This window comes from Hirundo rustica, chromosome 14 (assembly GCF_015227805.2).
Source record: "Hirundo rustica isolate bHirRus1 chromosome 14, bHirRus1.pri.v3, whole genome shotgun sequence".
NCBI classification, from domain to species: Eukaryota; Metazoa; Chordata; class Aves; order Passeriformes; family Hirundinidae; genus Hirundo; species Hirundo rustica.
The window spans coordinates 7,242,598-7,255,458 of NC_053463.1; the positions used below are offsets into that span (position 1 = coordinate 7,242,598).

Consider the following 12,861-nt stretch of genomic DNA (forward strand, 5'->3'; position numbering starts at 1 on the left):
TCTGGGTTTGCCTGCTTCAGAGCCCCTTTGTGCTTTTGCAGGCTGTGCTCTGCAAAAGGAGTGTCTGTGGCAAACACAGAAAGTTCTGGGTTTGTATATTACCTAAACTTGTTGAAAATGAGATTTATCTCTTGGGATCTCTGAAGAGTCATAGGTGAGTGGCTGCTAGGACAGGGCAGGTTGTGGGGGACAGAGGCAGGAGATTTACTGGAGGGAAATGTTTGGGGTTGTGTCCTGGTCTGCTGCTGCTGCCGGCCCTGGGCAGGAGCTGAGTGACAGAGGTGAAAATTTGGTAATTTTCTTGTAAAGGCAGAGAAGTTGAAAGCAATGTTTTTAGCATTGCTCACTGGTGAAAGCCAGGCCCTTTGGCCAGGACACTTGTCTTGAAATCTGCTGGCATTGCTTTGTGAAATCACTTATTTTGTGTCTGTTTTCTCGATGGTTCACTCAGAATGAGACATAGTCTGTCTCACTATTGTGTCTCTTAAAAACCACAGAAAACCTTTTTGAGTTTCTAAAATGAATTATACCATAATACTGCAAGACTTGGGTCCATGTTCCCATCTGCTATAAACTAATGCAGCTCTCTTAACTTCAGGTTATATTGGCTCAGACTTGTTCCCCTGCTGTTATCAATCACGCCTGCAATTGTGTAGTGACTGAGCTGGGCTCTGGGGACAAAATTTTATTTTTGGTAGCAGTGGAAGTCTGTAGATGCATGAATGGATGGATACCCGTCCTCTCTTGAGCAACAAGGACTGTAGAAAGCAGCCCGTCATGGAAGAGCTCTTAGTAGCAATAATTCCTGTACAGTGCTATTCATTAGTAGATCTCAAAGTGCAGTAAAAATCTGACCTTACCCCCATGCAGAGGATAAATGGAGGCCCTAAGGGACACACAGCTTCCGTAGGGTAACTTGGAAGGCTCTGCCTCTCTGTCAGTCTGGTCTGGCTGCAAAATTCTTATATGTATCCACAATTATTTGGCCCCTTTTAATTTTTTTGAGGATATGTGGAAATAACATGACTTTACTGCAAACCAACTTGAAAAAAAGCTGAAAAATACTATCAGTAACAAAAATAGATATATGATCAGTTGAGAACTTTCTTCCCCATCCAGTCTGGACCTGAATAGATTGCTGTAGATTGAGGGCAGCAGCAGGATGCAGCACAGTAAGTGCCAGTATGCTCCAAATATTTACTCAATTCCTTCAGTACCTCCTTTCACTGTAAAGGAAGATGAATTTGCAGCCCTGCACAATCCTTCCTCTGCAGTGCTTCAATAGTTGGAGGCACGTTCTCAAAGAATCAAATGCAAATATGACATCAGAAGGTTTTGGGGTTTTTTTTGCATTGCTGTCTACATGAATTAAACTGAATGGAAGTGAAATTCCAAATTCATCTGTTCCTGAATCAATGGATTTGTGGTTGGGAATAAACACATCGCACAGGGGAAAATACTGAGAGATCCCACTGGGATGAGTTTGGAAAGTCTGTGTCATGTCCATAGCTCTGCCACAGACTCCCTGGGTGAACTTGCTCCAGTCGCTGGAGCTCCTGGTGCATCAGGTCCATTCCATTGTAATTGAGCAAAGAGTATTTCTGTACTTGGCTTTCACGTTGGGAGGACACATCTGTTGTTGTCTGGAAATAGCATGTTCCTGTGGCTCTAAGACCTAGTGAAGGATCATGGAAGCGACATGTAGGATTTGCTTGCAAATTCTGTGATCTGCTAAATGCCAGTTTGGTCAAATGTAGAGCAGTTGTGTGTTTGAATGAAAGCACGTTGATATAAATGTGGAATATGACTTTGTCCAATATCTTGTCCTGAAAATATAAGTATTTTCCCTTTCAAGTCATCTTCAGATTATTTTTGGCAACTCCATGTTTAGATGCAAGTCTTTCTGGGATTCTCTGTGAAGTGATGTTGGGAGAATCCCATATTGCCATTTCCCATCTGGAGTGTTCACTGGCATTGCAGGAAGTGCAAGCTCGTGACCCAGGCACGGAGGGTAAATATCAGATAGTTTGTACGTCACTTTTGTCTCAGGAAAATAGCCTGTATTTCAAGACTGTATTTAGGATTTGTTCATGCACAGGTATGTAATTTGGCTATTTACCTCTTTCAGAATCAAATACTCCAAAAAATTAGATCTTTCTCTATTTACAGAAATGTTATTTCTAAGAGTTTCTGAAACACTGTTTTTCTAGGTTACTGATTTAAGTAATTAACCAGTTACGTGAATTTAAAAAATATTAATTTCAGGTTTGTTCACCTTTAATTTTATCTTCCTATCTGTATCATGTGCTCAGAGATTGGGATGTAAATCTGCCTTTTTATGGCAAAAAGAAACTTTGTAAATCTGCACTAATGAGGAAGAAAATGAACATTAATTAAACTTGCTGTTGCAGGGTGGGCTGAGGCTCTGGAGTCCTGAAGCAGCCGCTGGATGGGTTTCTTCATTACAGCCCAGAACAAGGAGCTGTGATGTGAATGCAATGAGGAGACAATTAAGTCGCTCACCAAGCGCAGAGCCAGAGAGAAATTTAATTATCCACAGGAGCTAACGCTCCAAAAGCTGGAGTTGTCTGCAGATCTAAATATGCCAAGCAGTTTTTTCTGTCAAATCAGGCTTCTGAAGAATGTCTTTAGAAATGCAGGAGGGGTTGGGGATGTTGAGGAGACAGGAGAAGAAACCTGCTGTTCAGCTGAGCTCTGTGGTGTGGTGGCAAAGCTCCGGCAGGTCTCCTGGGCTGGAGAGGAGAGCTCCATCACATGGGATGGGATTAGTGTCATTAACCTGGGCAGAAAGCCCATGTGGCTGTTGACATTGCCAGTATATGAAGGTCCTGTGGTCCCTGAAAGCCTTGGGAGGAGGTGTCCAGGGATGCACAGGAGCCCTGTTACCCTCCAAAGAGATTAGTGAAACTGTAGACCCCAACTCTGTGTGATCCACAAATGGACTCATTTGTGGCTTATTGGTGTAATTCGTGTCATAATTAGACAGGACATTCACTCTCAGTCTTCCTCGTGAATTTTTTCTGTGTGGGTTTCACTTCTAAATAACTGCCTTGCTAACCTTAGCAGAGGTTTTGATTCTCTGAACTGCCGTTTCCTTTTGATTAAGTGTTTTCTGCTCTAGTCTTTAATGCATATTAATGAGTGCCAAGCAGTGCTTGACTTGAGTAATTTGCAGCTGGGATCTAAAAGCCCTTGGAAGGAAGGCCTGGGGATGCCCCGCTTTGAAAAATGGTGGGATATTGTGGGCTCTTTGCTACAATTTGGTGCGTTTCAAAGGCAAACACTTTTTCTATTAATTTATATTTTCATTAGTCACAAGACACAATCACAGCTGCCATCATCAAAATTCCCATATTCAGCTTAGTTTCAAGTTAAAACTCCCAGAAGAGGAGAGAAAGAGGTAAGAGTGTAGCATTTTTTCCCAGAATCTGACTTTCTTTCCATGGGGATGCACAATTCCATGCCTGGTAATGGATTGCACAGAGTGTATGTGGCTGAAGGGTGGTAGTGCAGGGTGATCACTGCTAATCCATAATGCCTGGAAGTACAACATTCCTGGGATTGGTGGTGAGCAGTACAGGATAGAAAAACACTATGGACAGCAGGTACTTTTAAGCTCTTAGTTTGTGAAAGCACCTGCTGTGATTTTGCTCAGAACTTTTGAGGGAATGGGTAATTGAAAGGCTTAAATCTGTTTTCACGTCTTGTGGAGTAAAGGTGCAGATGATGATGGTCCAAGGGTTTTCTGAAGCCCTTCCAGTTGAAGGGAAGGCACAGGTGTGCCCAAACAATACAACATTTCTGTTTTAGTCATCCAGAGGCATTCTCCAGGAAATTGCAGGAGCTTTAATGCTCTTTGTTGTCATCACAAACTTGATGGTTGTCAGACAGTGGTCTTGGCATGACGGGCTGGCACAGGGGCGATGGCAGCTGTGGATAAGAACAGGACTGATGAAGGGTGAAGGTGGAGGAGGTGGGCAGGCCCCTGCTGCCTTCTTTGCCACCCTATTGCCTGCTTGGCTGTGCACAACACTGGTGTTGGATTGACTAAAAGCGATCTCCCTTTCATGGTGGCATTTTGAGGGTGTTCTGAGTAGTATCAGAAAAAAATGCATTAGGCGATTCATCCTGAGCTTTTCACGTTCAAAGCATTTGACCAAAAAAAATCCCAAATCAGGCTTTGTAATTATCCTGCAAGACTGATGTGCTGGTTCAGAGATGGAGAAATGGAAGTAAAGAGGTAAAATGTCTTGCTCAAAGCAGTAAGGAAATGTGTGGTGGAGACTTTCAGGAGCCCCACATGTTTCTTAATGAATCATTTATAGCTGTGGTTATATTATTAGGCAGATGACTTGAACTGTGGATTGTTGTAGGAACTCTGCCTTGCCTTCTAAATGAATTTTCTTGTTAAAGTATGAAACAGACCTTATTTCTTATTTTATTTTATTTCATGACAATATGTTGGCAAAATCAAAGACTGTGTAGACATGCAATATATAAAATTCTTTTACAGTTCAAACATACATTCTTTCCTAATAATTCTGATGAAAAAAAATTGATGTGTTTCTGAGCACTAAAAGAAAAGAGAAATTCCGAAGTAGTCCAAGATGAAAATGCAAAAAAGTGTATTCAGCCATGCAGGGCCAGAAGTTGGGCTTTGATGGTCCTTGGGGGCCCTTCCAACTCAGGAGATTCTATGAATCTGTGTTTGAAGGTTAAATTCCTTCCTTTCTACATCCCTGCAGAAATAGGGGGATCTCTGGGGATGTAGAGTGGTGTTATATCCATCCAAGAAGCAGAGTGTGGAATGAGAGCACCTGATGTCCTGCTCTTTGGCAGCTTCCAGTACCACTTGAATTGCCCTGCACAAGAAAAAGGCCAATACCAGGCACAATGATCTGCAGGAAATGTCAGTGTTTAAGCACTGTTTTATGTCTTGGGATCCAGCATTCAAATATGTCTTTCTGCTTAGTCTTACAGCCAGTCCCAGGGTGTTACCTTCATCTTCTCAGAAACGAGAATTCACTCTGACCAACTGTTTTCATTTCCAAAAGGCCACCATACCCTGGAAGCTAATGTTCACCTATAACAGTTGTTCCTCTGTCTGATCAGTTCAACTACTGATTGCACAAGTTGCTTCTCTTAATTTTCTTAGAAGATCATTTAGATCTCCAAACTCCCATCACTACTCCCTGCTGCACATAGCATACAGCAGCATTTCCCCCTGTATTCTGAATTATGGTCTACATTCCAAAATAAGGTCTGGCACTAGCTGCTTCATTAATATTAGGCTCAACGTATCCAAAAATACATAGGAACATGTGCACAACCATGGTGCTTTTTTCACTTGCAAAGAACCAAAATCACATATTTTTCACATGACAGTCAAGCTCTCAGTGTATTTCTCCTGGGTGTACATATGGCATGTTCATTGTACCCCATTCTGTTGAACTGTCTTGATGTTTAGTTTCGCATTTATCATAAAAAGATTTCCAAATTTCTGGGTATAATATTTAATATCCAGGAGAAGTGTGTGTGTAATGCAATTAGAATAACATTAACAGGAGAGTAACATCAAGTCTGAATTTTTCACGTATTCCACTTTACAGTAAAAGATCAGTTGCTGTCTCTTTGGGTTCAGCACTTATTTTCTTGGTTGTCTTGACTTCCTTGAGCTGCTGAGCCTGTCTCACCTTTCCTGTGTCTGATGCAGAATCTAAATTAGTTAAGAAGAAACAGGACATGATTTCAGATTCAGTTTCCTCTGTACAGGCAGGGTGGCATCAGCTTAAATTGCTTTGATATAATTTTACTTCTTTAATCCTTTCTTTCCAATCTGTTTTTGTATACATTTTATATATGAATTCTGGGACTGGAAATCTTGCCTAATGTAAGTTAAGACATGACAAATGAACCTGACATTTTTCCAAGGAGGGAACCAGTGAACATACTGTATTTATAGCAGTAGGAATGTCATTTGCTGCTTGTAGAAGAAAAATATGTGCTGTATGAGAATTTTAGTGCTGGAACATGATCAGTGTGTTTAGATGTGCTTGTTTCAAGTGAGGATACTGGGTTCAAAGGAGCCAAACTGGTTCCCCAGGAAGCTGGAGGTAAGGCTTCACTGAACAGGGGGTTTAGGCTCCCAGAAGCTCAGACAGGAATTTGGAGAGTATCACAGAGCGAGTTTGAAACTGCGGTGTCTCCAGGACCATCTCTGGGGAGAGTGGGAAAGGATGTGATGAAGGAGCTTCTGAAGGTTGGATCTGGAACAATTTCATTTGTGTTAATAGTAAGACTTTGTCTGCAAGCTGAGAGTTCACTAGCTGAAGTTCTCAACACAGATGAGCAAACATGCAGAAAAAATTGATTCAAGCCAACCATCTCTGCAAGCAGCTCTTGGCTGCGGTGACCTCCTACAGTTGGGCAGAACTGCAAAAGGAGACAAGCCCAGGTGATCCAGGTGCCCAAGTTGTTTCACCTGATGAAAGGTTCTTTTCTTTTTTAAAGTTTTCAGTCTTTGTGAATGTTTCCCCTGAACGCAATGAGAATTGCTTGGGCAATGCTCCTTTGAGGTGCTTTGTCGAAGTGCTAATTTCTATTTTCATCCCAGGGCATCTGGTCCAGGCTGAATAAGTTGGGGTTTTTTTTAACAGTGCAGTACTGACACTCAAACTAGTTGTGGCTAGTTCTTGAAAGATTATTTTGTTGGCTGAACCCTTTGTGTCACAGGGGAAATAATCACAAAGCTTAGCTGCCTGAATGTAAGTATTTTTCTATCTTGCTTCTGAACAGAAAGGCTGACTCTACAACTTCTGACTGTTGAACTGCACATCAGAACCAGCTTATGGCACTGATCTGATCCTTTATTTAGCAGAAACAGTAAACACTGGAGTGGTCTGGGCCTGATGGATAGCTAAGGTCAGAGTAATTTTCATTGTAGCTGGTTTTTAACGGAGAGGGTGATTGCCTAGACAGGTTCTTAGCCCTATACTTGGCTCATGTGGCTCAAGGAGAAGTCCTTTTGGTTCAGTGTTCCATCTTTTGTCCTTTCTTGTCAAGTTGGGAAAACGATGCTTTGTTTTGCTCTAATAAAGGATTCACCTGGTTTCCTCTCTGCATCCTAATTGCTCTCTAGAGAGCACTAAAGTGTGCTTAAGCATATTGTAACTGTTTACTCGCAGCACCTGCAGTATGTGCAGTAATGCAAAGTGTTCCATCTCTGCCCTGTGCTGCAGGCTGGCATGATTCGCACGGACAAGGACGAGTTCTTCATCGAACCTCTGGAGAAGGGGGCCCAGGAGGAGGAAGAGGGAGGAGGCAGAACACACGTGGTCTATCGCAGAGCAGCTGCCAGAAAGCAGCTTCCAATTGAGAATGTGGATACTGTGTACAAAGGTAAGGCTGTGGGATAAGGTGCAGCTGAAGGCACGTAGCCAGTGTCATCTGCCACCTCTTTTTTGTCCTTCAAAGTGGAAATGTGCTCTCCCTCTAAGGAGGGAAAAGTAGGGAAGGAGCTGAACATTTTGTATGGGCTAAGCAAACATTGCAGCAGCCCAAACCATCTCCAGGATGTCTTTGCCTTGAAGAGTTTCCTTGGCTACAGAGATGGCCAGCATGAAGTCGTGTGTGTCCCCGAGCCCAGGGTCAGAGCAGAGGAGGGGGATGGTGGGTGACACAGCAGTGCAGAGGGGGCTGTGGCTGCTGGGACAGGTGGCAGCGCTGGCTTTGCAAAGGCTGTGTTGGAAGGCTGCAACCAGGACACCGAGGCTGACATGGTAGATGGGCTTCACTGACAGTGTCTTCACTGGGCTGCATTAGTCCCAAGAGGAAAACAGTGGTATCTCCAGTACGCACACAAACTTTCTTGATTTATTTATGTGTTGCCAAGTGTGGAATATAATGTACTAAATATATGATAGACAGTGATGGAATAACAAGAATTAAACATAAATACCCATTCTGTGTAGTGTTTTCTGTTTCTCTGATAACTGCTTGGTTATTGCACCTTTTTTTTTTTCTGAATAAATAAGGGATGCAAATCTGCTAAGTGGATGTTTTGACAGCTGATGTTAACACTGAAATTAACTGGGTCATTTGAGTGGAAACAACAAAATAGCTACATTTTTGTTCCAAATGTGTGTACCAAACTGCAGAGTTATTTGTCACTTGTACCGTAGTATTATCTTATTTCAATATAATGGGGTTTCAAGTATAGGAAGGAAGGAACAGAGAGCCATAGAGATGAGGCACTGAAATTAGGGCCAAGCAATGTTTTTTCTCCACTTTGGAAATGACCTGTGAAATTGGAAATGACCTTGTGACTGACACGGTGCTTTGCTGATTTCTTCTTGTTGCCTTTGTACTCACTGTGGAGCAGACCTGGGTAATGCAGCAGTCTGAGTGCCATAGTCCCAGAAGGATTGGATGGTAGGTGTGGTGGAAGTTGCTCTATTAGTGAATGTTTATAAAATAATTGCATGTTGGAAAACACCAGCCGCTCACTGTGTCTCCTCTTAAACAAAAGAGACTTAATGTTGTTCACACCTTATGGCAGTATTTTTGGTTTTGGATCGTAAATATTCCTCAGGAGCAGGAGTCTGGTACACAGAAAAGCACAAACTGTAGATCAGCTCCAGTTACTGGCACCTGGTACCTGCTCTGACGGCAGTGGTTGAGATGCAGCCTGTACCTGGCAGCAAAGCCACACGCCGTGTCTGATGCCACCAGCCTTGGTGTCTGTCACCTCGCCTGTGTCAGGGCTGGAGTGTGTAAATTGTGGTAAAAAGGCACAAAGTAATCACAGCCAGCACTGTGGGATTGAAAAGCAAAAGGGAGGCTGAGCTCGGGCTGGGCTGAGAAGTAGCAGTGACCTTGTCTGGAGCAGCAGGTGTTGGGGACAGGTAGGAATAGTTGTGATATTTTGAATTTTTAAATGGAGGAAAAACTGTGAAAGGTAGTAATCTTCCTTTCTACCCCATTTGTAAACTTGATTAAAGATTAATTTTTATTTTGGAAAAAAACCTCACTGTTACCAAAAATCAGTAAAAATAAAAACTGTACTGTAAATTGTTACCTTGGTTTTTCTGAGTTTCTTTATTAGCCTTTTGATTTTCATAAATGGAGTCAGATCTTTTAGTTACTGTACAATATTAGAGCAGATTTTTACCTTTCCCACAGATGTAATATAAACAAATCCTTTGTTTTTCATTCTCTGTCCTTTGTTTCCATATTTCTAACCTGAAAACAGTTGTAACTGACAATTGGTCTGGCCACTGAGGCTGAGGGGTGGAAACCCCAAAAAGCCAATCTTCTGCTAGACCCACAAATGTATAAAAAGTAAAAATAAACAGAGGGGCTTCTCTTCTTCTCTCAGCTCTCTCAGCTGTGAGCTGGAATTGGAAGGACCTCTGCCTTGCGAAAATCTCTTGTCTGCGTGTGACTGCTTTATGTGTCTCAGTGACAGTAAATGGGATTTTTTCCCATGAAATTGTCTTTGCCTTTAACAAAAAAAGTGAGCAACCACTTGAAAATGGTTTGTTCCCTACTTTTGATTAAACCTGGCTTCCTACCTCTGATTGCTCTAGGCAAAAGGCTTGGATGGGATATGCTTTCAGAAACTGTAATTTTATTTTCCACTTAGTCTTTTTCCCAAATGCATTGAGTTTTGGTTAACAAATATCAAAATATTTAGTGATTGAGCATTGATAAGCACACTCTGCCGTGTTTTTCCATAGTGCTCTAAACTGATTGATGGGCTGATTTAGGAAATACTTAGTAGGGCACTTTCAGCATGCTGTATCTATTTAAAAAAAAAAAAAAAAAAAAAAAAAAAAAAGGTTAACCAAGAGCACTCCCCGTCTTTCCAACATCCCTGGGGACAACTGCATTGTTGCCAAATCCCATAAATTTACATGTGATGAATTGTAACACTTGGACTATTTTTAAAGGTCCAGCCTCCAGGAATCTTATGAATATGTGATGATTTTTTTTCCCTAGGTGAGCTTCTGGTTCTTTTAACTGTTGATAAAAATTTGTAGTTTCTGGCTGTGTAAATATTTTGAGGGAATGCGTGACAAACAAAGTTTATGTATTCCATAATTTTTAAAACAGCATCTTTTAAAATCCCATGATATGTTAATTTAATCCCATGATTTGGGAGGGGATTGTGAGTCATGATTTTTGAATGTTTTGGTTTGGATAGATAGATACAAATTCCTTTATAAATATTCCTATCTTTGGCATTCTTTTCACAAGAAATAGGACAAGCTGTTCTCAGTGAAACAGGAGGTGAAAGAATTGAAAACTCTGTGAACTTGGAGCTGAGAGGGTCAGGCACCATTTCAAGGTCTTGGGTCTGCAGCGGGCAGTGGCCACGCTGGACCTTTCAAGGCACAAGGGTTTGGGATTTACTGCTAAATGCAGTTACTTTGGAGGGTGGTTTGTTGAAGAATTCAATGCCCCAAGTCAGTGTGAATCCCCAACAGCTGCCCAGGCAGAGAGCTCCAACACAGAGAGCTGCAAGGCAGTGGGATGAAGATCCCTGAGGCTGGGGGGCAGCTGAACTCCCCAAAAGACAGCCAGGACTGATGGAAGATCCATTATCCATTGACTGCTTGGGAGTATGGATTAAAAAAAACAAAACAAAAAAACCCCCAAACAACAACAAAAAAATGCATTTTCCACACCATGGAAATAAATTCTAAATTATGTCAACAGATGTGGTGAGATGGACCATACAGCAGGGTTTTTCAAGCATTTTCCATGCACCGTTACCTATCTTTTATATTATAATAAGAATAATCAAGATTTTATTCCATCTAAAAATTGTAAACAAACAAACCCCACGACCTCCTAAGCCCTGCAGAGATCAAGGTGTGCATCTTGTGTTACGAAGGCTCTGCTGACGTGCTGGGCTTTGGAAAGTGGAATGTGCTGGGAGAGGTCTACCCTGCCCTGATTCCCACACTGTGCCAGGTTTGCTTCTGCATTTACATAAAACGTTATCAGAAGATTGGGAAATGTAACTACTCGTTTTGGCAACCTGAAACATTTATTTTGACTGGTGAGGGATTATCTGGAGTTTGGAAGAATCAAAGAGTATGGGGTGTAATATTTCTGCCTGGTCTCACCCTCTCAAACAATGCTATTTGTTAATGTACTGGGAAAATGTAAGCATCATATTTTAGGCAAGTAATAATCTTCAGCAAAGTAGCACTGTGAAAGTCTGTGCAAGCTCTCTACAAATTAGGCTAATTGTTTCAGAAAGAGAAATATTTTCATGTAGTGGCTGAAATATTGCAGGTGTGGTGAGAATGAATCCTATTTTCTCTGGCAACTGCTTTTAGTGCTTGCATACATATAGTAATTTATCTTCCTCTAGATAAAAATAAGCGGCGTGTTGAACATATTTTAATATTTCCAGTTGAATTCCTTCTTACAAATATGAGAAATGTTCCTTGATAGCAGTAAAACTACCTACATAATAGAACTGGAATTAAATAGATAAGCAAGAGTAAGTTGTTTTTTTCTTGAAACTGTTGGGGTTTTACTTAAATGTTCTTTGCATGTTAACTGAAGAGATGGTAAGTATTTAATTAATGGTTATGATGAGGCCTGGAAAGCCAGCCTGATTTTTGCCTCTAAAGGCAATCTGATTATCAGGCTTATAAGCTTTAATATCACATTTCTCCAGCTAAATTACTGTCTGTTATGTCGATCAGCTGAGAGGAAATGATTATACTAAAACTTCCTTAAGGTTTCCTTTTCTCTAAAAATCGTTGTTTAAGTACAGTGCTCTGAGTTTTATTGTATTACTTGATTGATGAGAAACAGAAACTCAGCTTTACTGACAGTTTTATTTACTGTGCAGATGAAAGATGACCTTAGCCAAGAACAATTTATTACTGACGAAGACAGTAAGGTAACTCCCCAAATGCGCTTAAACCAGAAAGTTGTTGTTTCTGTAAGTGCCAATTAAATCCCTTGGAATGGCCAAAGGCAGCCAGACACAAGTCCCACCACGAGTAGCTCTGGGCTGACGGGGTGGACAAACTCTGCTGGAGACTCGTGACTCCTTCCCATGGCAACACTCGGGATTCCTGGAGGTCAGACCTGCAGAGGGGTCATGCCTCGATGCTGAATGATGTGATTGTTTAATGTGACACTGTGATGCACTTCCTGGGGCAAACCCCATTCCTTTTTTTTTTTTACTTCTTTTTTGTAAATTTTTCAACTGCTTCCTTTTTTTTTTTTTTTTTTTAAATCTATTGAGGGGTTCTAACATCCCCCTGGCTATAAGCACATGCCAGTCAGATAAAAAGACAGAAATAATTTACTGCTTCTACTCAATAATGGTAGCCAGATTCTTTCTGACAGACCCAAACCTCATCAGAGCAGAGCTGGTCCTCAGTCCTCTCACTGGCATCTCCTGGCCCTCCACGATGCAAAAGGACAACACTGACATTTAGGAACCCTGAAAAGTTAGAGGCCAGTTCAGCAGAAGAGAAATCCATGTAAATTTAAGCTGAAAAAAACCCCACTCTAGAAGTTTTTTGAAAAGATGAAAGTTAAAAATATAATAAAATTGTAACAACTCAGTTGCCAGAGCTTTGCAGGTTTTGGAGATGATATTTCAGAGGAAGACTCCTCCATCATGGTCCATCAAACTGTCAATGCCATTGATTTACTAATGTATTTAAATTACTCTTTCAAAACCAACGTGCATCTGCTGTATATTTTTCTGGATTGCCTGAAACGGCTCAGATTGGCTGCTGGCTGGCCAGTTGCCATTCTAATTTACACAAACTTTCCTGGTTACCTTTGCAGGGGAACAGTTTC

At 41.4% G+C, this 12,861-nt stretch overlaps 1 protein-coding gene across 1 annotated transcript in view; it reads left to right on the forward strand.

Moving 5' to 3' along the window:
- Nucleotides 1–12,861, forward strand: part of ADAMTS2 (ADAM metallopeptidase with thrombospondin type 1 motif 2) — a 174,610-nt gene that overhangs the window by 55,685 nt on the left and 106,064 nt on the right. Inside the window, exon 3 of the mRNA XM_040078471.1 lies at nt 7,260–7,419. Within this exon, the coding sequence (XP_039934405.1) occupies nt 7,260–7,419 (160 nt within the window). The remainder of the gene's footprint in view (nt 1–7,259; nt 7,420–12,861) is intronic.